At 55.6% G+C, this 23,386-nt stretch overlaps 1 protein-coding gene and 1 long non-coding RNA gene across 2 annotated transcripts in view; one reads left to right on the top strand and one right to left on the bottom strand.

The window, feature by feature from the left end:
• CEP164 (centrosomal protein 164) overlaps window positions 1-20,061 on the top strand; it is a 67,102-nt gene extending 47,041 nt beyond the window's left edge. Inside the window, exons 13-32 of the mRNA XM_082660785.1 lie at window positions 948-1,085; window positions 3,784-3,996; window positions 7,539-7,670; window positions 7,763-7,979; window positions 8,844-8,921; window positions 9,139-9,270; window positions 9,632-9,754; window positions 11,255-11,398; window positions 11,838-11,921; window positions 12,042-12,110; window positions 12,449-12,624; window positions 12,957-13,083; window positions 13,430-13,497; window positions 13,970-14,177; window positions 15,169-15,276; window positions 15,912-16,026; window positions 16,511-16,855; window positions 17,622-17,688; window positions 18,444-18,566; window positions 18,722-20,061. Of these exons, the coding sequence (XP_082516911.1) occupies window positions 948-1,085; window positions 3,784-3,996; window positions 7,539-7,670; window positions 7,763-7,979; window positions 8,844-8,921; window positions 9,139-9,270; window positions 9,632-9,754; window positions 11,255-11,398; window positions 11,838-11,921; window positions 12,042-12,110; window positions 12,449-12,624; window positions 12,957-13,083; window positions 13,430-13,497; window positions 13,970-14,177; window positions 15,169-15,276; window positions 15,912-16,026; window positions 16,511-16,855; window positions 17,622-17,688; window positions 18,444-18,566; window positions 18,722-18,818 (2,764 nt within the window). The 3' untranslated portion in view covers window positions 18,819-20,061. The remainder of the gene's footprint in view (window positions 1-947; window positions 1,086-3,783; window positions 3,997-7,538; window positions 7,671-7,762; window positions 7,980-8,843; window positions 8,922-9,138; window positions 9,271-9,631; window positions 9,755-11,254; window positions 11,399-11,837; window positions 11,922-12,041; window positions 12,111-12,448; window positions 12,625-12,956; window positions 13,084-13,429; window positions 13,498-13,969; window positions 14,178-15,168; window positions 15,277-15,911; window positions 16,027-16,510; window positions 16,856-17,621; window positions 17,689-18,443; window positions 18,567-18,721) is intronic.
• Window positions 15,894-20,891, bottom strand: LOC309826540. Its single transcript, XR_014297115.1, has 4 exons — window positions 20,405-20,891; window positions 18,711-18,779; window positions 17,911-18,096; window positions 15,894-15,977 (listed from the first exon to the last, which is right to left on the bottom strand). It is a non-coding gene; the product is annotated as an uncharacterized lncRNA (long non-coding RNA).
• Between the last annotated feature and the right edge of the window lie 2,495 nt (window positions 20,892-23,386).

Raw genomic sequence — 23,386 nt, 5'->3', positions numbered from 1 at the left:
TCTCACCGCTTTTAGAGATCAGGAACCTGAGGTTCAGGGAGGTGAAGTGATTTGCCCAAGGTCACGTCGCCAGTCGGTTGCAGAATTAGGACCCGAGCCCTCTAGTCGCCCGAGCCGTCGACTTCTGACTCTTGCTCTGTAGCCACCGTGCCTTTTCTCTGCATGGAGAGAAACGGGTGTCAGGGTGATACAGGTTTTCCTGTCTGTGAGCTGAGCAGTACAAGAGGATGAAGCGTCCTCAGGATTCGGGCTGACTGTTGGGCAGAGACAGGTTCATGCCCTGATTACTCACAGGAAGCGTCACCGAGAGCTGGCGGGGCACGTGAGTGCACGATCTCCTGTCATCGCTGTAGCGCTGCAGGAGTGATGTAGGGAAGGGGTAGCCCGTTTTTCAGGTGGTGATATATCCCACAGTGACAGCTCTGCCCCTGAGGAATGACATAGCTTTCCCAGGTCCCCTGGGTGGCTGTGGGCAGCCAGATCAGGGTGCTTTTGATGAGGACAGGAGGTGAGTGGGGTTCAGAAGCAGGACCCTCTGGGCAGAGGTCAGAGGGCATTTTCCCAGGGCTTCTGGCAGAGAAGCTGGCCAGTGAGGCTCCTCCTGGCTGCCTGGGCTGATGAGTCCCCTTCCTTTGTGTTTCTCCTCCCATCCCAGTGAGGCTGCCCCTGCTGGGGGGCTCTCTCCTGGACCACACAGTTTCAGTTTACACAGCGCCCTTAGGAAATGTCTGCTGTTCCTTTCCTAAGTCTTCTCAGGCTCCATAACTTCCTTGTTATTGATCTTTACAGCTACGTTAAGAATGGATTGATTTTCTGGGATTCGTGGGGAGTGGCTCTGTGTCTGTGCCTCATTTGTATCCATGGGATTTTCATTTATGAAGGTGACTGAGTGACAACACAGAGAGGCCCATGCCACTGAAAGAAGAATTTGTTCCTTATATTTCCAGAGAGAAGAGGGCATGCCACGCCGGGTGGGGCCACGTGGGGAAGGACCAGAGTTGGCCAGGAGGCCGAAGAGGCGAGAAGGAAGAGCATAACCCAGAGTCTTCATTGGGGTTCTCGTGGGAAGCAATGGGCGAGACAGGGTAAGTACCCTGAGCGAGTGGAGGGGTGGAAAGTTTGAATAATTTTGGAGGGCTCTGGGCCTGGTCTCTAGTTACCTGGTGCCTGGCCCTGGGTGATTTTGGGCGTGGGAAATAGATCAGGAGATGGTAGGGGGTGTAGGGATTGGTTGGTTTGCATGTGAAAGACATACTCCCTTTGCTGTCTCTAAGGATTGGCTGATCTGGGAGGGGGCACCCTCTCCTTGACCAGCCAGCTTTTTCAGATGCCATAACATCATGAAATACAGAAAATAAAAAGCATGATTAGTAGAGCCTGTCTCCTGCATAGATATTGTCAAGCTGAATCAGGAGGAGTTCAGAGCAAAGGGCAGGTCAGGGAGTGCAGGGAGGGCTAGCAAGCAGCCACCGCTGTGCGTGCTTTGTGGCCAGAGGCCTGGGTCTGGGAAACAAGGATACCCTTCCGTTTGTCATCCCAGCATCTTTCATGAGGTGTGTATAGAGAGAGGGTAAATGAATGAAAACAACTGGGTTGAAAGTGAGTGGAGACAAGATCCCTGATAGTGATCTGAGTTTTAGTGGTACCCTGGCCATTTCAGGGCCATGGGTATCATATCCGCCTCCCTCTCCTCCCTCCCTGCCCGCCTTCTCTCTTTGCTTTCCCTCATACGGCTCAGAGTAACTCAGTGGCCCGTCTGAAAGGACGACGCTCTGACTGAGCCTCTTCTTGGCCACTAACTGTTGCAAACTGTGTCTCACTGATGCTGATACCTGAGGAGTGGCCTAGAAATCGGACCTGCCTCTTCCTCTGGAGTCTTCAACTGCCCAGTTATCTCATAGATCTTTCAGGCTCACTGTTTGACCGCCTCGGACCTGAGCTGGGAGTTTGGGACACTCGATCTTTAAAACAGGGACACGGAGGAGAGGCCCACTGAAAAGCAGCCCCATTTGCCTGTGTGCCAGACGTGCAGGCAGGCTCAGTGGTGCGTGCAGCCTGGGCACACACGGGCACGCTGGCTGATGCCCCATCTCTCCGCAGCATCTGTCCCCAGGGCTCCACACAGCTACGTAGCCCACAGGGGAGAGAGACATTAAAAGGTACCATCTCAGGGAAAAAAGATGATTTCAGCTCAGGCTGGAAATGAGTTGGAGGGTTGATGAGGCTGAGAGCTGCGGGGGGAGGCTCTTTCCGAGGGCGGTATTCTCAGAGGAGGTGGCGGCCACGTCTTACATCTGCATCAGTCGGGCTGGGACAGGGGACTGAGAGGAAGCTGGGAATTGGAAGCGGGGAGACGGGCTTGGGAGCAGAAGAGAACTGAAGGCAGGACTCAAGACTGCTTCTGGTCTGAGTCATGATTTTAGGAAAGATCTTAATGATATTTCAGAGATAGCAGAAGCCTTTTGTGTCTTCCTTCTCTCTCTGGCCTCAAGGGGCTGAAATGGAATTCCAGAGCCCTTGTTTACTTCTGCTCTTCTAATTTGATCCCGCCCGCCCGCTGCCTTCTGTCTCCTGCAGTGTGGGAGCTGAGGGAGGAGGGAGTTTTACATCCCCAGCGGTGGACGGGGGACTGGCTCCCCTCTTGGGCTCTGGCCCCTCTTGTCCTTGATTGGACCACGCCCATATGCCGTTGGGGTCCACTGGGCCACCGTGCCAGGCCTGCCGCAGCTGGAGCACCATGGGAGAAGATGGTGGTTGTGTGGCCAGACCAATTTCTGATGTAAGATTTAGGGACCTGGGAATGCCAGCATGTCCTGGCCTTTAGGAAAGCCGCTCTGGGAGGCAAAACACTTTATCCCGCTTATGCTTTCGTTGCTTAAAATGTTCTTGGGGTTTCTCTTTGGGTATCTCCTTTAAGAACCAGAATACAAGCAACATAACAGCCTTCATTATAGACATCTCTTTAACCGACACCAGTGTCCCTTATCTTACCACCCGCCTTATGCATCCAGGTTAGAATTCCTTTTACACATTTCCAAACAGTGAATTCACTCTAAGCAGATGAAGTTGTGGCATCATCGGGGAGATATGGAGCCTGGCATCTGGCTGTGCTCTTGCTCCTGTCTTTGGCTTAGGGAAGGGTCTCCTGCCCGGCTCCCTTGGCAGAGTGGGGAGGACGGTTTCCCATTCCTGGGCCTCCATGGACTGTTCTAGGTCTCAGGGCTAGGAGTTCTAGCAGCGAACTCCTAGCAGCAGCTGCTGCTGCTTCTCCCACTGGCTCATACACACTGGCCTCTGTTCAGTTTGAGAGTCAGAGAGCAACCTCTGGGGACTTCCCAAACTGCTGGCCTTGAGCCTCAAGTAGCAGGGAGAGCCCTGGTAGGGAGTCGGAAACAGGGCCATGAGCCACTCTGGGGAGGAGCCCATGAGGGACAGAGCTCTGCTCTCTTCCTGCTGCCGCCAGCCCTTGAGCCACAGCTTGGGTGTTCACTCAGGCCACAACCCACCAGATGCCCTGAGAGCCTCCTACGGGCACCCTCATCCCCAGGCTCTCGGGGCCTTTGACAGCCACCGTGGGGCTTGTCCTATAGAACGAATGCTGCCTGTGTCTTCAAGAGGGTAGCCTTGCTGCCCGCCCTTGGGTACAGTGATTTGCACTTACGATTCCTGACCCTGGGCCCTCTGTTAGGGTTCCGTATGTGCTGTTCTGTATCTGTATAAATCCTAGTGCCGAAAGGTGGGTGGATAGTAAACCTAGTGAAATGCTGCTTCCACCCTTGGCAGGCGATCTACAGAGCCTGCGGCTCCTCCAGAGCAGCTCTCAGAGGCTGCACTGAAGGCCTTGGAAGAGGCGGTGGCCCAAGGACTCGAGCAAGAGCAGAGGGGGCTCCTGGAGTCCAAGCGAGAGAAGATGCCGCGGCTGCAGGAGAAGCTGTGGCAGGAGGAGGAGGCGGCGGAGACCCTGCGGCTTCACCGGCAGAAAGAGAAGGCGCTCAGGTCCCGCCCCGACCCCAGTCCAGCTGCCCCAGCTGTGCAGGGACACCCTCCTCCCACCTTGGCAGCCACGGGGATGCCCGGGGCCCCTCCAGGACTGCTCCCCAGTGGCCCGTGTGGAGGGGTGGGCTCCCTGGCCAGGGCTCGTGCCTTTCCTCTTTTTGGGGAGGACTTGGGAGGCGTGATCATGATGAGGGTAGCTAATATTTTTTGAGAGATTACACTGATCCATATGCTTTATGTCTATTAATTTGTTCAGTCCTCGGAATGGCCCTTATGAGATGTCGTCATCAATTCTGTTTTGTAGCATCTATAATATAGACGAAGAAACTGAGGCACAGAAAGGTTAAGTAGCTCGTCCCAGGTATGGAGGCTCGTAGGCAGCAGAGCCCGGGTTAACCCAGGCGGTTTGTCTCCGGAGAACAACTACATCGTCCTCTCTCGGGAGTCAGGGCCCTGTTGGAACCCGCTGAGATTGGGAGGGACCACGTGAGGTGCTCTCGGACCCAGAAGTTTCTATTTGGGTTCCTACTCTTCGAGTAGCTGTCTGCGAGGCCCTAGACAAAGGCGACATGGAAGCCTGGGCTGGGCCCACGTGTACAGGATTGTGTGTATGTGTGCTGGAGTTTCATTTTTATAGGAAGAGGCAGTTCAGGGCTGGCATGATGGCTACACAGAGTCACCAGGTCCCTGGTCTCCTTTCATGTCTCTGCCATCTTTAGTGCTGGGTTTTACTCTCAGGGTCTCTTTACAGTCCAGTATAGCTGCTGGATCTCCAGCCATCGTGTCTGTGCTCCAGGCAGGAAGATTAGGGGCACCTTCTAGCTCATTCAGTCCCTTTGAAGGCACTTTCCTGGAAACTTTACCCAATAACTTCTGCTTATTCTTTAAAGGAGTTTTCCTGGAAACTTTACCCAATAATTTCCACTTATATCTGGCTGGCTAGATATAGCCTTTGCAACCCTGGTTGCAAAGGCTAACTGGGAAATGTAGTCCTTCAGCTGGTCCTCTGTACCTGATAGAAAAAAAATCAGGGTTCTCTTAGTAAAGAAAAATGGGAGAATGGATACTGAGAAGGGTAGTAAGCAATCTCTGTCACAGTCCCAGGATGGGAAAGGTGCTACAAAAAGATGTTAATATATTTCACTTACTTAGCACTTAAACTAAAGGCTAAATCTTGTCCTCTTGGACAGAACATCCGAAAGTGCTAGAGACTTGCTATTTTTCTATCATATGTAGCAAAGACTTATAAAAATATTTATGCTTAATTTAGAGAAACTAACAAAGCCAACACCCAACTACCCAGAGGGTTGGGGACAGTCTCTCTCATTAGCCCAACACAGGATCGACTGACCCTGGGTCCATCCTTATGTCACCCCTCCTGGATCCCCAGCCAGAGTGCATCCCAGAGGACAGATCTTCCCACAGCATCTTCCTCTTCCAGCCAACTGAAACTTGGGGCGGGGGCCCACCCAAACAGGGTGCAACTCAGCTTACCTTGAGAGACAGTGCCTGGGAGGAAATCCCCGTGGTGTCTCCCTGCCCACCTACCAGGCTCCTCTCTCTTCCCAGTCACCCTCAGCTGGGCTGACTGTGCCTTTTGTCCCTCCCCAAACCCCCCAACTGCAGAGGGGGCCTCCCAGAGACCTCTTAAGTCGTGGTGAAAACCAGCCGCCAAAAGTGTCCGACTCAGGGCCTGAAACACAGTAGTTGCTCAATAAATGACGGCTCTTGATTGTAAATACTTTCAGTCGAAATCAGTACAGTGTCAGCGGTCTTGACTAAGTGGTTTCTCTGTGGGCAGTGCCTTGCCTGGCTGTCTTCCAAGTAGTTTATCACGAGAACCCTGTTTCTGTTTACGTGTGAGCCTTTCTGAGCGGTGGCGCCTCCTCTTTGCTGGGAAACTGCCACTTGGTAGAAATTTCTGGAAACCCCAGCTGACCTTGCAGCAAATATTTCTCGAATGAGAAAGCAGGCAGTAAGGCAGACAGGCTAACTCTCAGTTTCTTTAGTTACAAAACAAGGAGATTGAGTTTAGTTGTAAGATGAAGAGAGAGAGTTGTAAAATGCAGGACTTAACCTCTAAAGACCCTTTCAGCTCTGCCATTCTGCGGTGCTACGTGTAACATTTGGCCACGGGATGAAGAGAAAGGGTTTCTGGGGAATCTAGAAGGAAGGATTTTTACTTCACTCAAATTTTCTGTCATCATGGAAGAGAGCAGTGGTGCTGATAACTTAAAATAGGAAATGAACCTAAATCTTTTCTGGCTTTGGAATTCACTCCAGAAGCTTTTCAAAGAAATTGTCTTCTGAATTGTGCACAGCACACAGCCCCTGGTCACGTGGGGGCCGCAGGAGGGTTGTCTGCTTGGGATGAGAAGGGTACTATCGTTAGTCTGCAAGTAAGATACCCCTCCTAGATAATCAAAGCTTGCTTATAGTTTAGGCCTGGTTGATACTGTTCAAATTCAGCAAACATGCATTGAGTACCTACGTGATACCTGTTACTGTGTTTGGCACTTAGGATAAAACAGGTTTTAAGACAAGACTCTTTCTCTGGAGAAGCTCCCAGGCTTGTAAGGAAAACACACATACAAAAGATTAATTAATTATGGTGCAGTGTGATGCATGGCACCGAGCGGCATGCTTAAGAAAGGTCCTCATATAAAGTGTGTTGGGAGCAGAAAGGTAATTGATGAACTTGAAAGACTTCTCTGAGAGGAGGGAGCTGGGTGTTGAACAAGGAACATGGGTTCATCAGGTAGGAAAGGGGATTCTAGACGGGGGAACCAGCATGAACAAAGGCCAAGAGGCAGGGAAGAGTGTAGTGGGGTTTAGAGGGGGTGGCTCATCTGCTGTGGCCAGAGCTGGGCTGGAGTCAGACTGGATCCCACCTTGAGTGAACGCCACCAAGGTGAACCTGGAGGCCGAGGGGAGCCTTTGGCAGAAATGCTGTGCTGGGATCATGGAGCCTGTAATCTACTTCCGGCTGCAAAGAGCAGGTGGTTCATAGCCCCTCTAACCTGGGGAGGTATTAGAGGGAGGCAGCAGGACCCAGAGGCTAAGGTTAGACTCGTCTTTAAGACTTAGGAAGCTTTGGACTTCCCTGGTGGTGCAGTGGTTAAGAATCCGCCTGCCGATGCAGGGGACACAGGTTTGAGCCCTGGTCCGGGAAGATCCCACATGCCGTGGAACAACTAAGCCCGTGCACCACAACCACTGAGCCCACGTGCCACAACTACTGAAGCCTGCATGTCTAGAGCCCGTGCTCTGCAACAAGAGAAGCCACCACAATGAGAAGCCCGCGCACTGCAACGAAAAGTAGCCCCCGCTTGCTGCAACTAGAGAAAGCCCGCGCACAGCAACAAAGACCCAAGGCAGCCAAAAATAAATAATGAATAAAAAATAAATTAAAAAAAAAAAAAGACTTAGGAAGCTTCACAGGCAGGCTACGGGCTTTTGGAGGCCGAGAGCCAGGGGTTATGCCTAAAAGAGGGAAGGCCTTGTGGTCCCGCCAACAAACTTGCCTTTCCTTTGCTTCACAGTTCCCTGACGGAGCAGCTGCAGAGAGCCACCGAGGAAGAGGAGAGCCTGGTGAGAGAGCAGGAAGGCCAGAGGCTGTCCCGGCTCTGCGCCCAGGTGCAGTGCAGCGTGGAAGCGGATGAGGACCAAATCAGGTGAGTGCGGGCTGTGGGCTGCCCGGCCCCCTGGAGGTCCACCCCCGCCTCCCCCAGTGCCCAGGCCCATCCCCACCCGCTTGTCTGCCCAGGGCCGAGCACGAGGCTTCCCTGCAGAGGCTGCGAGAAGAGCTGGAGTCTCTACAGAAGGCTGAGAGGGCCAGCTTGGAAGAGAGAAACAGGCAGACGCTGGAGCGTCTCAGGGAAGACATGGAGGCTTCGGAGAAGAGAGAGCAGGCCGCCCTGAACATGGAGAAGGAGAAGGCCTTGCAGCAGCTGAGGGAGCAGCTAGAAGGGGAGAGGAAAGACGTGAGCGCCCCCCTCCCCACCCCAATGTGATCCTGGGCTGCCTGGGGAGGAGCTGAGCGCTGCGGAAGAGGAAGCGCCAGCCTTGGGGCGCAGGGTGGGGAGCCAGGTGGAGAACGGGTGTCTGTGTGGATGGGCAACGAGATGTCCGGCCGGCTGTCTGGGCCCGTGTGGACCTGGCCTGTGCATTTGGGAAGATTCATGACTGAAAGAACTTAAACCAGACCAGAGCTCTTGAGACAAAGCGGCCTTGTCCTTGTCCCTGAGGGGCAGCTGTGAGGACCTCGCGTTTCTCTCCTTTCCTCCCCTGCCTCAGAGCGAGAGGCTAGCCCGCTCAGAGGAATTTTTTCTCCTTTGTCCTTACTCCCTGTCCCTCCAGTCCAGTGGGTCTGTCTCTAGGTAAGAGGCTGAAGTAGGTAATAGGCCACATGGAACTTTTGTTTTCTTTTGGTGCTGGGTGGAGTTTCAGCTCTCAGGCCCAGGGCGTCTGCAGCGAGGCGTGGGGGTGTGGGGACATCATTGTACTGCACGCGCTCTGGGAGGTGGTGCTGAGACGCGCAGGCCTCCCTGCCTGGTGCTCATGCACAGGCAGGAGTGTTACCTATGTACCGGTGGCCGAGGCAGGGGAATGGAAGCTGTGACCGAGCCTTACTGAAAGGCCCCTCCACTCTGGCGTTCACGTCCCCGTTCGTTTGCGAGGTGCAGACTTGAGGGACAGTTATTTCGGAGGAATCAAAGATGTGCCTGCGGTTCCCCTGGAGTGCTTAGCTCGAGAGGCATGGGGGGTGGTCTTCTGGCTCTCCTCATCTCAGCTCAGAGCCCGGCCAGCCTGCCCTGCGTCCTCACAGGCCCTCTGCTCTGCCCCAGGCGGTGGCCGCGCTGGAGAGGGAGCACAGGGAGGAGCTGGAGCAGCTGTCTTCCTCGCTGGAGGCCAAGCACAGGGAGGTGAGGCGCGGTGGCCCTGGCTGGCGGGGCAGACCCTGGGCATCCTGGGGTGTGAGCCGCGGGACCCCTTCACCCACACCCCGTCCCCTAGGGAGGGAGTCTCCCTCTCCTGCAGCCCCCGGGGGGATGGGTGCTGGGACCCTGGGAAGCGAGTCCCCCGTGGCCACTCTGCAGCGCTCTCTGCGGGTCACGCTCCCCTGTGTGGGTGCCTCCTCAGGTGGTCTCCAGCCTCCAGAAGAAGATGGAGGAAGCTCATCAGAAAGAGGAGGCCCAGCTGCAGGAGAGCCTTGGGCGGGCGGAGCAGAGGGCTCATCAGAAAGTTTATCACGTTCTCGAGTACGAGCAAGAGGTGAGTGCTGGTCTGCTCCTTCGACTCTGTGTACCTGTCGTGGACACTCTGACGGTCGGCCGAGCCATCCTGGCCCAGGGGTCCTCTGCTTTGCTTTGGACAGCTCAGCTGGGGTCAGGACTTCAGGGTCCGTTTTCATGCCTTAGCTCCCTGGAGGCCGAGTGCTTCTCCACCCCCATGCCCTATATGTGAGGAGGAGGGCGTGCTGGGTGTGGCCATGTGTATGTCACCTGACGTGTGCACGTGGGGACATTGGGGAGGTTGTGTCACATGTGTGTATGAGTCCCTTCAAGTGCTTCAGTCCCCGGGTGCTGCCCCAGCCTCAGTCCTGCATGTCGCATCCCTGCCGCCTGCCCTGCAGCTCAGTGGCCTCCTGAGAGAGAAGCGCCAGGAGGTGGAGAGGGAGCACGAGAGGAAGATGGACAAGATGAAGGAGGAGCACCAGCAGGTGGTGGCTGAGGCCAGGGAGCAGTATGAAGCCGAGGTGAGCTCACCCCGTTCCCTGGCACTTGCACGCGTGCGCGCACACACACACACACACACCCCGGGGTCACACACACACACACACACACACACCCCCCACACACCCCGGGGTCACACACACACACACACACACCACCCCCCACACCCTGAGGTGACCTCACCACGTTCCCTGGCACTTGCACGCGCGCACACACACACACACACACGCTCCGGGGTCACACGCACACACACACACACACACACACACACCCCGGGGTCTCACACACACACCCCACACACCCCACCCCCCATACCCTGAGGTGACCTCACCACGTTCCCTGGCATGTGCATGTGCGTGCACACACACACACACACACACACACACACACACACACACACACACACACAGAGACACCGGGGTCACAGACACCCCGGGGTCATTCCCAGCTGGCCGGAGGGCCTGGGAAGGGGACCACCTGTGGTCAGGGATGGTGGGAGGCTTTCTTTCCTGGCACCCTGCAATGGTGAGATCGTGTTTTGCCTTTTTACTAAAGCATTAGGTGAGGAGCGATTCCTCCCCATCAGCAGGCTGCACTTTGCTCTCATGTTAATAATAGCTGACGTGTGTTGAGCTTGTACGACGTGTCGCGCACTGTCCTAAGCTCTTTATGTATATTACCTCATTTAGTCCTCACGACACCCTTAGGGGGTTCATACTATCATTATCTCTATTTTAAAAGAGGGAACTGAGACTTGGGGAGTGTAAGCAACTCTCCCAAGCCCACCCTGGCTAGTAAGTAGAGGAGCTAGGATTCAAGCCAGAATGTCTGACTCCAAAGTCTTCAATTTTAACCACCCAACACCGTGCCACCAGGGTTAATAGAAATTCCAGGGCACCAGGAAATAGACTGGCAAGAGCCACCCAATATTTAGATATTATCTGCCCGACTTCAGCCTTCGGTGGGAACGTTCAGTGACTTAAGTGGACCCATGCCGGCTTGCTCACGTTGGGGGTGGACGAGGGGGAGGGCTGGTGGCTGACTTTAGCCCAGAGCCAGGCCTCTACCCAGGGTTTCTAGGCTACTCCTCCAGTAACTGGAACCGGTATCCCAGACTCTTTGCACCAGGGCAGAAATAGCGGCCCATCGTGGTGAAATGTAGTTGACTCCCTTCCCAAACCAGTTCTGCCCTTGCTGAGGAAGAGTGAGAATTTAGTAATGATCTCTCTTCCCTTAAGGAACGAAGGCTGTACGTGCAGGGGTGGTGGGTGAGGCCGGCTTCCACCCAGGGATTTCTCAGCACGTCTGACCAGCATTGTTTCAGCAGCAGAGAGCCAGGGTGCAGGCTTTCTGGGGGCGGGACCTAGCCGTCCTCAGTGCTCTCCTGCTCTTCTCCAAGAGCCGGCCTTAGAGGCCTGTTGGGGTCCCTGATGGCACTGACCCAAGGCTGCAGGGTGGGCTGTGGTTTTAGGGGTGGGAGGGGCGGCTGTGGTTTCCCACCAGCGGCCCCACCGTCCGTGCAGGAGAGGAAGCAGCGGGCCGAACTCCTGGGCCACCTGACGGGAGAGCTGGAGCGCCTGCGCAGGGCCCACGAGCGGGAGTTGGAGACAGTGAGGCAGGAGCAGGACCGGCAGCTCGAGGACCTGCGGCGGCGGCCCCGGGAGCAGGTGGGGGCCCCGGACAGACGGTCGCTTGGGGCCCGCCCTGCCCGACCCCTCTACCCCGGGTAGAAAAGTGCTGGGGGCCGGCACTGCAGCAGCAGCAGACAGAGCCTGACAGCTTCAGGGGTGGGGGTCTCTCGCTGGCCATGCGCAAGCTGGGGCATCCTTGCGCTTTTGTTTTCTGGGCCGGGGAGCATCCCCAGGACTAGAGGCGGAGGTCAGCAGCCCCAGGGCCTCGGGGTTGGCACCTTCGCCTCTCCTCGCCCCCGCTGAAATAGACGAGAGGTGGCGCTCTGCTGGGAGGCCGTGGGGGCAAGTGGGGGAAGCCAGCCCGGCTTGGAGCGGGCGGTATGGGGTGGTAGGTCACAAACCCCTCCTGCCGCTCAGCACGTGCCTGTGCTCGTGCTACGCTCACGGCTTTCTCTCCACCTACACTTCTGTGCAGGAAAGGAAACTCCAAGATTTAGAGGTGGAGCTTGAAACCAGAACCAAGGATGTCAAGGCCAGATTGGCTCAGCTGGATGTCCAGGTGCGGGAGCGGGGGCGGAGGACAGGTTCTCGGGGGCCCTGGACCTTGGAGTCAGCTTCCCCGGGAGAGGACCTGGGGCCCGGAGATGGCCAAATGGCCGGTCCTCTCCTTCGCCCGCAGGAGGAGGCCGCCCGGAAGGAGAAGCAGCAGCTCCTCGATGTGCAGAGGCAGTCTGCGTTGGAGCGCGAGGTTTGGCGCCTCTCCTGTCCTCTCTCCTCTATCTCGCCTATTCCATTTCCTTCCCTCCCACACCCCTTTGTTCACCGGATCTGTCCACGGAATTGGGTTCCAGACTATGTTGGCTGCTATTGCACAAATAGCCCCAGCGTGTGGGACTAGCTCAGGAGCCGCCGGTGGTGGGCCCGGTGGGGGACACTGCCGCTGAGGGCAGACACAGGCCTTCAGGGTGCCTGGTTCCATCCTCTCCCCATTGCTCTTCCCTGTTGTCTGGTGCTGCCCGCTCCCTGCCTGCCCCGCCCCCCACCCCCCATGTCTCTGGGTGTGTCTCTCTTTCCTCCTGCCCCCAGGAAGCCGCAGCCACCCGTCAGCACCTGGAGGAGGCAAAGAAGGAGCACAGCCACCTGCTGGAGTCAAACCGGCAGCTCCGAAGAATCCTCGAGGAGCTTCAGGCCCGCAAGTTGGAGCTGGAGTCCCAGGTGGATTTGCTGCAGGCCCAGAGTCAGAGGCTGCAGAAGCATGTCAGGTGGTCTGTACCCCTGCACTTAGCTACCCCTACTGCCTCTCGCCGGCCCTCTGACCTCTGCTGCTCATGGGCCCTTTCTACTCACGGCCCAGTTAACAGGCAGAGGTGGGGCCAGGTGGAGGGGCTGCGTTTTGTGGGGAGTTGGGGCTGTGAGTAGCCGGGGGTCCTTGGTTCTACTGTTCATGCCCCAGCTCTGCCTCCAGGGTCTTTGACAGGAGTGAAGGGATGGAGATGGTTCTCCCCGCTTCCCCCCAGGAGTCCTGACAGTGTGCTGCCTGGTCTGCTTCGTCATGTGACCCTGCCTCCCCCCGCCCCCCCGTCTCCCACCACAGTGACCTGGAGGCCAAAGCTCAGAGGAAGCAGGACTTGCTGAAAGAGCTGGCGGTGGAAGAGAGTGATGCTTCCTCACGATTTGAGCCTGATCTCCACATTGAGGACCTGAGGAAATCCCTTGGGACGGTGAGCTTTTCTGTGCCTTGGGAGGGTCAGGGTGGCTGGGCTAGGGCAAGGCTCCAGGCACCAGGAGGGGGCGGGCCTCCCAGAGTGCACCAGGAGGGGGTAGGGCTCCAGGAAGACTCTGGGCTCCTGGAGGGGTCCTGGCTCTGTTCTGCATAGAACCTTAGTCTCCTATTCTTATCATTGCTAGTCCCCTTCTCCATCAGTCAGATTATATCTGTAAGTGAATAGTCCAGCGGCTGGCAGAACCATTTCTGTGTCTGGGCCACTAGGAGGGACTTTGGGGTCCTTGGAGCCTGTAGTGTATCTGATGTTACCTTCAATGGGCCTTTTCTACTGTGTGTCCTAGAACCAGACTAAAGAGGTATCCTTTTCCCTCTCCCAGAGCAAGGAGGAGACTGACTTGTCCTTGGACAGGTGAGTTCCAATAACCTGTCTTATTTTGCGTTGAGGATGCCAGGAAGGGGTAAGTGAGTGCCTGCGTCACAGAGCCGGGGTGGACTGAAACGTGACGGTGGTCTCCAGCGGGGCTCGGTTCAGGGAAGGGGCCCTGGGTGCCTGAGGAATCGTCTCTGAAAAGCCAAGAAGGTGCCCATGGTGATCTGTGGCATCTGCTGACCTCTGCTTGTGGGTCAGGCTGATGGGAGTGTCTCGCCATCTCTGGAGGCCTCAGGCACGTTCCCTTTCATAGTCAGGGTGGGAGGACTCAGCGCAGCCCGTGCCCCGCGCTCTGTGGGTATTTAGTGGCGATGTCCCCGCGCTCTGCCCGGCCCCAGCACCTCAGTCTGTGCTCAGGATGGGCATCTGCTCGGGAAGTGGTTGTGACCCACAGCAGGGGTTCTCAGAGAGTGTGCGTCCCTCTCCAACCCCCCGCCCTGTCCCCCCGCAGCGCCCGGCACTACCTCTCTGCCGAGGGGGTAGCTCTCCGCAGCGCCAAGGAGTTCCTGGTCCGGCAGACACGCTCCATGCGGAGGCGGCAGACAGCTCTGAAGGCTGCCCAGCAGCACTGGCGCCACGAGCTGGCCAGCGCTCAGGAGGCGGTCAAGGACCCGCCAGGCACCAAGGCCCTGGAGGACATGTGCAAGGACCTGGAGGAGGTCAGGAGCCCGGGGGAGGCCTGGGGCAGCCGGCGGCACTCCCTTTGGGCTCGCCCTCAGTTGATCATTCTGGGGACTACACGAGAGTGGTCACATGGGCCTTGGGGTCACTGGACAAGTCTAGGGAGACCAGACAGGAGATACAGGATAAGATCTCCACGAGGATGGAAGCTTCCTTACACTTACGTGCCAGTGCAGTGTGTGGAATGCTTTCTCTAATAGGAAGTCATTTGGGCCTCACAGTAGCCATAGATGATGTGCAAGGTAGTAGTGGTATTCCCATTTTCTAGGGGAAGAGGAGAGACGTTCCACAGTGCTTGGCCATTCCATCACACTCAAGACTTCACTCAGAAGTGAAAATCTTTTGAGCACACTTGGCATAAGCTTGAGTTACTTCTCTGTTTTCCTTCTCTGAGACCCTAATCTGCAGTGAAACGGCAGAGACGCTGTGGTTATTATCAGTGGGATCACAGCTCTCTCTGCCATTCGGGGGTCTTGGCAGACGATCATACCGGGTCCCTTAGAATTCTGAGGGTGCTCAGAGCTGGTGAGTGAGCTGTGGCCCCTAAGTCTGGCTGGGGGCGGCAGAGGGCAACAGGCTGGTCCCGATAGAGGGGCAGCCTTCCCAGGGACACCTGCATGCTACCCCCAGGCCCTGTCATTGCTCTGCTGAATCCCTCCTGCTGCTGCCGCTGATAGTACTGGTAGTTGGAGCAGTGATAATAATAACCATTTGGTTAACAGTAACCATTTGAGAATTTATTAGGAGTGGGCATAGTGGAGGGCACGTAGCATACTCTATCTCTTCTAATCCTCACAACCCTATGAGAAGTAGTATTTCTGTTTTTTAGATGAATGTCCAGACTGAGAGTTCAGTAATTTGTTCAAGATCACCCAGATCAGCCGGCCTACAAACGGCAGAGCTGGGCCTCCGGCATCTGCCTGGGTGGTTAGTCACCGTCTTTCTCCTCCCCTTTCTTCGTGGCTGCAGGAGACCAGGCACCTGGATGAGATGAAGTCAGCCATGCGGAAAGGCCACGACCTGCTGAAGAAGAAGGAGGAGAAGCTGCATCAGCTGGAGTCTTCTCTCTGGGACGAGGTGCAGCCCAATTTCTGCCGTGGCCTCCCTCCTCTATTCCTGGGATTCGGTTGGGTTCTTTGGTCCTGCGTCGGGACAGCTGGGCTGCCAGGGCCCAGGATTGGCAGTAGGCTTAGGGCTTCTGGGCTGGTGAAAACGGCAGTGGCTTCAGCTTTGAATTTGTTGAACACATCTGGGGCTTTGGATGTCTGTGCTGAGTGGTCCTGAGCAGACCCGGAGCCTCTTGCTGAAGGTTCTTGGGAGGGGACTGGCCCCTGCCCTGGTGCCCGAGGAGAAGTTTGCCCCAGGTGTCAGGAATAGAGGCTCCTAGAAGGTTTCCCTACCTTCCCTGGGGCCTTGTAGCCTTTCCCCCAGATGCCAGAGGTGTAGGTACAACAGGAGGGAAGCTTAGGTGGAGAGACACCATGGGGAGTGTTTACTGTGGGGGGGAAGGGTTGGGGTCTGCCTGGTCCTGGTGGCCCTACTGCCCTATCTTCGGTGGCTGAGTTCTCTTAGCCTCGCCTGTAAGGCAGCCTATATGACGTGCCTCTCCTAGAACTTTGGGCCCAGAGAGCCTACCCACCAAGTCCTCAGGTGTCATGAGGGCAGTGGGCAGAAAGCACAGGGCAAGTCCTTACCGCCGCTTCACCCACCAGGCTTCAGATGAAGACACTCTGAGAAGACCCCCCACTAAGAAGGTGGTGACCTTTGACCTCAGCGACCTGGAAGATGGGAGCAGTGACAGTTCTGAATCCTGCCCCCTGCCTCACAGTGAGTGGGGTATCCACGGGGAACGGAGGTGCAGCCCCTCCCTGCAGCCCCGTGTGGGGGCTGTAGGGAGGGGCTGCACCTGTGGCCCCCTCCGGGGGCCAGTGTCTGGAGCAGATGCTTGGGCAGGAGTGAGCCCTCTGGGTTTCCCAGCACACTGGGCCCAGAGGCTCAGGGGAAGCCTTCTGATCATGCAGGGTTCTCACAGTGAGACAGGGGTCCCTCCTGGTGCCGTCCCCAGCCCCCCGGGGAGGCTCTTCTCCCTCTGCAGCCGTGGCCTACAAAGGGGTGGCGGCCCTCACCCTGGGGATACTCTTTCTCTCGGCCAGCTTCCTGTCTGGAACACAGAAGCCCTGGGGCTTTTGTTGGGAGGAACGGGGAAGGGGTGGGGATGTGGGCCAGTAGGATGCACAGTGCCAGCTGGGCCTGGGCCATTCCAGGGCCCCGAGCCCGAGTCCTGCCCCACCCTCTGCCTCTTCCCTTTCAGTCGGCCCGACCCCGAGTCCCACTTTCCCCAACAAGATCCACTACCTGAGCAGCTCCCTGCAGCGGATCAGTGGCCAGCTCAACGGTGTCCTCAGCGTGCTGGGCAGCCTTAACACCCAGCCTCCGCCGCTTTTCACCTCCACACCCTCACCGCTCCCCACCCAGGCCTCCAGGAGCACCCCCGCTCCCTCCTACCCCTCCCTGGTCCGGGTCTCAGCCTCATCCCCGGCTCCACCCACGTCCACCCAGTGGGCCTGGGACCCAGAGCTGGGCCCCCGGCTCTCCTCCTCTGTGGCTCAGACTGTGGACGACTTCCTGGTGGAGAAGTGGCGCAAGTATTTTCCAAGTAAGCCTCCCTCTAGGCCATGTGTGGTTCTGGGTTCAGCCTTCCCGCCTTCCTCCTCTGCCTACCCCTCGCCCCCGACTTTGGCATGGCCCATTGACTCCGTGGTGGGTGCCTGAGAGGACCTTGCTGCTCGCCCTGTGGCTGGAGGCCCTATGTGTCTTGACGGTTTACCGGATGGGGCCTTTACGATGGATGCTAGAGCTCAGCCGAACCTAGGAGGTCACCGTTGTCAGTGTCACGATCGCTGCCATCTTGTGTTATATATATTATGGCCAGGCATTTTATATATGGTTTTTCATTTAGTCCTTATATTAATCCTCTGAGGTTATAATATTTATTCCCATTTTACAGATAGACTCAGCGGTTAAGTATTGAAAATATGCTCCAGGGTACCCAGGGAGTGAGCAACAGACTGGGTTTTGACCCCATGTCTCTGTGACTCCAGGGTTCATGACCCCTTGGCTGTATGTGGCCTCCCCTGGTCTCATAACCCTGCTAAGGAATGTGAAAAGCCATAAAAACAGTTATTTGAAGGAAAAAGTTCGTCTCCTTATCCCGGCCCAAATTGAAAATAATTTCAGTTTTAGAAATAAAATAAATAGGACCATTCCTGGCCATCCTCTGTCTCTCACCTCCAACCACAGAAGCTTCTCCTGTTTTTGTCTGGGGGGCAGTGCCTTCTTTGCAGTTTCTCGGGGAAGGCAGGAGGGGGCTGGCTCAGATGAACCGCTGCCCATTTCTGAACGCTTTCCTCCCACTTTTCCAGCTGGCATCCCGTTCCTCAGCAGTGGCCCTGCCCCCCTGGAAAACAGGCTGGGGTATGTGTCTGCCAGGTAAGCCTCCCTGTGGGCTCAGGGTGGAGCCACACCATTCAGCTGCTCGCTGCAGCTCCCTGGGCAGGTGGGACCTGGGAGGGGACCAGAACTCCTTGTCACATCACCCAGAGCGGTTAGGCAGGTCCCCAGGCCACGAAGCTGCCTGGGTCTGTGGTGCACCTCCGCAGCCAGCGAAAAGTCCCAACCGATGAGGTCCCAGCAGGGCCCGGCGGGCCTTACCTGATCCAGCCCTGTGAGGAAGCTGCCCTGTGTCACCTTGGGGAGAAATGGGCCCCTGGTGGGGCCCTGCCCCTTCCAGCCCTGGAGTGTGGCCTTCGTCTCTTGCCCTGAGCTCTCTGTCTGCATCACACGGCTCCCTTCTTCCCCCAGGCCCACTGAGCAACATCTGGAGTGAGAGGGGGCACCCTGTAGGGGGAGACAGATGGGCAATTATTGAAACCTGTTATTAGTTTCCCGTTCATCTTATTCCTTACCGAATGTAGCCCCTGATGTATCCCTGCAGGCCCCCAACCATAAGTACAACCCCTCTCACCCTTTGGCCAACTTGGGAGCTGATGCTGGCAAGGTATTTGAGTCGATAGAGAGGGAAGCTTTTGCAGATGAGATTGGCCGGGAACAGGCAGATGTGGGAGCCTCGCCGTCAGGAGCATTCACCCTTTCGGGAACTGATGCTCCTCATCCCCGAGGGGCATTCTTGCCTGGCTCCAAGACCCCCCCCTCTGGCACTCCTGCCTCCTCTGCCCTCCCCGCAGTGAGCAGCTCCGCCTCCTGCAGCGTCCCCCCTCCCAAGTCCCCGAGGCGGGCAGCACTAACTTCCAGGACATGATCGAGGCTCACCGCAAGTGGCTGGAACATTACAAGAATGACCCCAAGTCGTATCTTTTTAGCTGCTCTCCCAACCCCGATCCCTTCTTGCTGTAACTGCCAAGTCGTGTGGGCCCTCGGGGTGCAAGGAGGACCCCGTTGGGCCTGTGACCCTTCCCCAGGCGTGCTCAGCCGACTGCAGAGTTTTCCTTCACCTTGTGGCCAGACATCTCTTCTCTTCGGTGCCCAAGCCAACGGCTGGTTCTGGCCTCCTGCAGCTGGGCCTGGATGAGAACAACAGACTGAAGGTGTATCGCTACTGAGGCCCTGAGCCGGCAGGCAGCCTGGCCTTTCCTGCGTCCAGACCAAGTGTCCGAGTTGCTGCCTGCACTTCACTCCCTCTGATGATAAAGCGTTCTGCTGTCCCCTCTTTGCTGCTTGCCTCACTCAGAACCTAGAGGAACCACGGGGAACCGGTAGCATTGGCGGGGGTGGGGGTGGGGGGAAGGATGGTATGACCAGAAACAGTAAGCCGCCGCCCCAGACCGTGTAACGCATCTCGGGCTGCCCTGTGTGACTCCTGCGGACTGGCAGCACTGACGTGGGGCAGCGAGGACAGGGGCACCTTCGCGAGAAGGTGGCACTGGAGGAGCTGCCTCCTTCCGAGGCCAGGGGACTCCTTTGGAGCGGAGTTGGCCTCTCGGACCTGCAGGACCTGCTTGGCACTCCCAGGGTCACGTGTGTGCCCCTTAATTCGCCAGAACAAAGCCCCCCACAGCGTGTCTGTACCCTGGGACCAGGCCCCGTCTCTCTAATACCTCAGCTGTGTAGAGATCAGACTTTTTTTTTTTTTTTAATGTCCCCTTTCTTGAGTGTTCTCCCTCCTTTTGACTCTCTCAGTATTGGGCCCAGAGCCCCGCGGGAGGTGGCTGGAGGCTGGGCCCGGAAGTTTTGCTGCCTGTCTTCCCTCTGCTGGCCCTGGGGCTGACCTCAGGAGCACCCCCTTCCCCTTGCCCAGAGCATCCCAGCTAGATTCTCAGGGCTCAAGTACCCAACTATCAGGAAGCCAACAAGCCATAGGAAAAGTCAGGGATGGCTCTGGTCCTCACCTTGGCTTTCTCTTCCCGGCCCACCTTGGGTCTACACGTGGGTCATTTCCATCCGTCTTTTCCAGCTGTGCCACCGCCCACCCCGTCCCCCTGCCGCCCCTCCTCAGAGCTTGGAGACTTGTTCTGGAGGAGGTGAGGGGCCTGGCCTTGGCAGGGAGGGACCAAGTGCCAGTGGGAGCTGCTGCCATTCTGGCACGGCATCCTGCAGCCCCAACTCCCATCAGTGGGCTCCTCGGGGGGAAATGCAGGGGATGTTTAACGTCTGCCCCATTGTTTAAATACAATGCCCCCATTTTCCTTGTCTTGAAAGCCGTGGGGTTGCCCTTGCATCTCCAGTGCGTAGAAACCAACTCTCCACCATCCCACCCTCGTTCCTCTGTCATGGGGTAAGAAACTAAGATCTCATACGTTACAACCAACTCTGGTGACAATCCTGTGTTTTTTACGTCAATTAAATCGCTGCAGGTCCAGTTGCTACAAGGCAGTTGTGTGAATGTGTCTCCTTTTTGAAGGACTTTCCCTTCCTGTATTTTTAAGCAGGAGGCAAATTAATATTCACAGAACACTTAGGTATCGGATCTACTCACATGACAAACCTGTGATGTAGATAGTTTTAGCTCCATTTCTATGGATGAGAAAACCAAGCCTCAGAGATCTTTAAGTGCCTGAGGACCTGGAGAAAGCAGCTGAGTTCCCTATAAGCGCAGAGCCTCATACGCCATCACTGTGCCCTGAGAGCTCCCATCCCAGTGGGGAAGTGCCCCAGCCTCCCGACTCCACTTACCGGCCCCGAGACTTACTGTGCCATTTCCCAAAGGCCACTCGTCGTCGTTTTCCCCATGCAGACGAATGAAAGGTAAGCCCCCTGAAGTCCTAGGCTGGCAAAGTTAGGTGAGTCTTTCCTGCTCCAGTGGTGTGAACAGCCTTCGTACTCTTGGATTTGTAGCAACAAAATTGCTGGAAGAACCAACTGAGAATCAGGCCGTGTTTCATAGACTCGCAAAAGAAAACCGACTTAAAGACAACATACAAAGGAACCCAGCCTCCTCTGTGTCCCAGTGTCCGAGCCGCTCTGAGGACGGGAAGGAGGAAGGCGCTGAGAGGAGCCTGCGGATGACTCGTCATGTGCAGCCCACTCAGATCTCACAGTGGAGGGAGCGGCCCAGAGAGATCACGGGAGAGGCCAAAGGCGGGGCCTTTGCATGGCGGGGGCAGGACCAGATCTGAGCAGTCCTGACTCCTAGCCTGGGGCTTAAGGAAAGAGTATTTTTAAAAGGGTGTTTATTTTGAATAGGCTCTGAGTTCACATGGCTCAATATTCGAATGGTACAAGAGTCAGCCCATCCGTGGGCCGTTTCCTCGAAGGTAACAAATATACCAGATTTTATGTAAATAAAAGAAAGAATGGAGACTGTTCTGACTCTTCCCTTTTACTGGTGGGGTAAGGGTCATTCCTCCCGTGGGGATCAGACAGTTGCCCAAAGCTCTTCTGTAAGACATTCATTGCCTCTTAAGGGAGCAATGCTGAGCATGATAATAGCCCCCCCCCACCCCCGTAACACACATTAAAAACTTCCACACAGAATGGCAGTATGGAGGTGGGGAAATAACCCTGGCCTTAGGACACCTGGGTTTATTTCTTGCTCTGACATCCACAAGCTCTGCGACCTGAGCAAGTCCTTTCTGGGCCCATGTCTTCCCTGGTCAGAAGCTCGAAGCCCAAATCCACAGTCCAGGGACAAAGCAGGGTAGCTGCCTCAGATGCGGTGACTGAGGGGCCTGCCTTGGGTGGAGAGCTGCCCTCATCCGGAGAGGGACTGAATACGTCCAGTGGCCTAATATAGGCCCCAGGTGGGGAGGGATGCTGGCAGGGGTTGCCCATACCTCCAGCAGCTTCTTTGGAGAAGTGATGGTTAAAAAAAATGGATCAAGTACCATCACCAGTGCTGATGAATTGGAATGTTTCCTCATTCCTCCTTGAAACTTCTGCATCTCCAACCTAGGCCCCCGGCCTCCCTGCTTAGCTTTGCCATCTCCAGCAGGTATGTAGACAGAGGGCCCAGTGAAGGGCAGTGTAACACCATTTGCCATCATGGAGGAGAGGGGCATCTTCTCTTGGGGGGGGGGTCCCACTCAGGTTTAAAGGCAGTGGGGGTGTGAATCAAAGGTTCCCACTTTATCCTCCCTGTGCCTTGATTTTCACACCTGTAAAATGGGGTTAATAGCGGTATCTAGCCCAACGTAATAACAAAAATACCAAACAACCCAATTGAAAAATAGGCAGAAGACCTAAATAGGCATTTCTCTAAAGAAGACATACAGAGATGCTCATCATCACTAATTACTAGAGAAATGCAAATCAAAACTACAATGAGGTACCACCTCACACCAGTCAGAATGGCCATCATTAAAAAGTCTACAAACAATAAATGCTGGAGACGGTGTGGAGAAAAGGGAACCCTCCTACACTGTTGGTGGGAATGTAAATGGGTGCAGCCACTATGGAAAACAGCATGGAGGTTCCTCAAAAAACTAAACCTAGAGTTGCCATATGATCCAGCAATCCCCCTCCTGGGCATATATCTGTACAAAACTATAATTCAAAAAGATACATGCACCCCTATGTTCATAGCAGCACTATTTACAGTAGCCAAGACATAGAAACAACATGTCCATCAACAGATGAATGGATAAAGAAGATGTGGTATATATATACAATGGAATACTACTCAGCCATAAAAAAGAATGAAATAATGCCATTTGTAGCAACATGGATGGACCTAGAGATGATCATACTAAGCAAACTATGAAACAGAAACAGATGCACAGGTAAAGAGAACAGACTTGTGGTGGCCAAGGGGGAGACGGGGTGGGGGAGGGATGGAGTAGGAGTTTGGGATTAGCGGATGCAAACTAGTATATATAGGATGGATAAACAGCAAGGTCCTACTGTATAGCACAGGGAACTATATTCAGTATCCTGTGATAAACCATAATGGAAAAGAATATGAAAAAATATATGTATAACTGAATCACTTTGCTGTACAGCAGAAATTAACACAACATTGTAAATCAACTATACTTCAATAAAATTTAAAAAAAAATTAAAGACGATTTAAAAATAGCAGTATCTAGCCCATAAAATGGTTATGAGGATTAAAGAAGTTAATCCATATAAAGTTCTCAGTGTTCAACACGCAGTAAGGGGAATGATGTCACCAAGACGGTGACGTAGGGTGTTCCTGACTTTGTCCCCCACCACAAGAGCAACTAACAACGATTCATGGACAAGACACCACTGAGAGAATCCTAGAACCCGGGAGCAAGGATGAAGCACCTTCTGTACCACAGAGACCCAGGCAGACCACACTGGGGGGTGGGGGTGGGAAGAGGGTAAGAGGAGCCGCTACACACTGACCACATTGCCCCTCCCCCAGGTCAGCACAGCCCACCCCACACCGAGAGGTCTCCCTTGGGCCTATGGTTCCTCCAGAGGGAAAAGAGAGTCCAGGGGTGACATCCAGCACCCCCAGAATTGTGGGTCACTTCATGGGAGCCCTGGTTTCACCCCCTTGGATTGCAGGGGACTCTGTGGGGCTCAACCACTGGGAATCTGATGGTGATGGAGAAGGGGGAGAGGCCTCCAGCACTGGGTCTTGGCAGACCAAATTCCCACTTGCAGAGCCCACGTAGTAGTCCCAACCTGTGTCTATGCTCATTTGCAGAACAAGTCGATGGTGCAGTGTGACCAGGGAACTTGGTGCGGTGCAGGTCTGCACGAC

This window comes from Grampus griseus (assembly GCF_964374135.1).
Source record: "Grampus griseus genome assembly, chromosome: 8".
In the NCBI taxonomy this organism is placed as follows: domain Eukaryota; kingdom Metazoa; phylum Chordata; class Mammalia; order Artiodactyla; family Delphinidae; genus Grampus; species Grampus griseus.
Note: the sequence above shows the minus strand (reverse complement) of the source record. Positions and strands in the feature narration are given on the sequence as shown.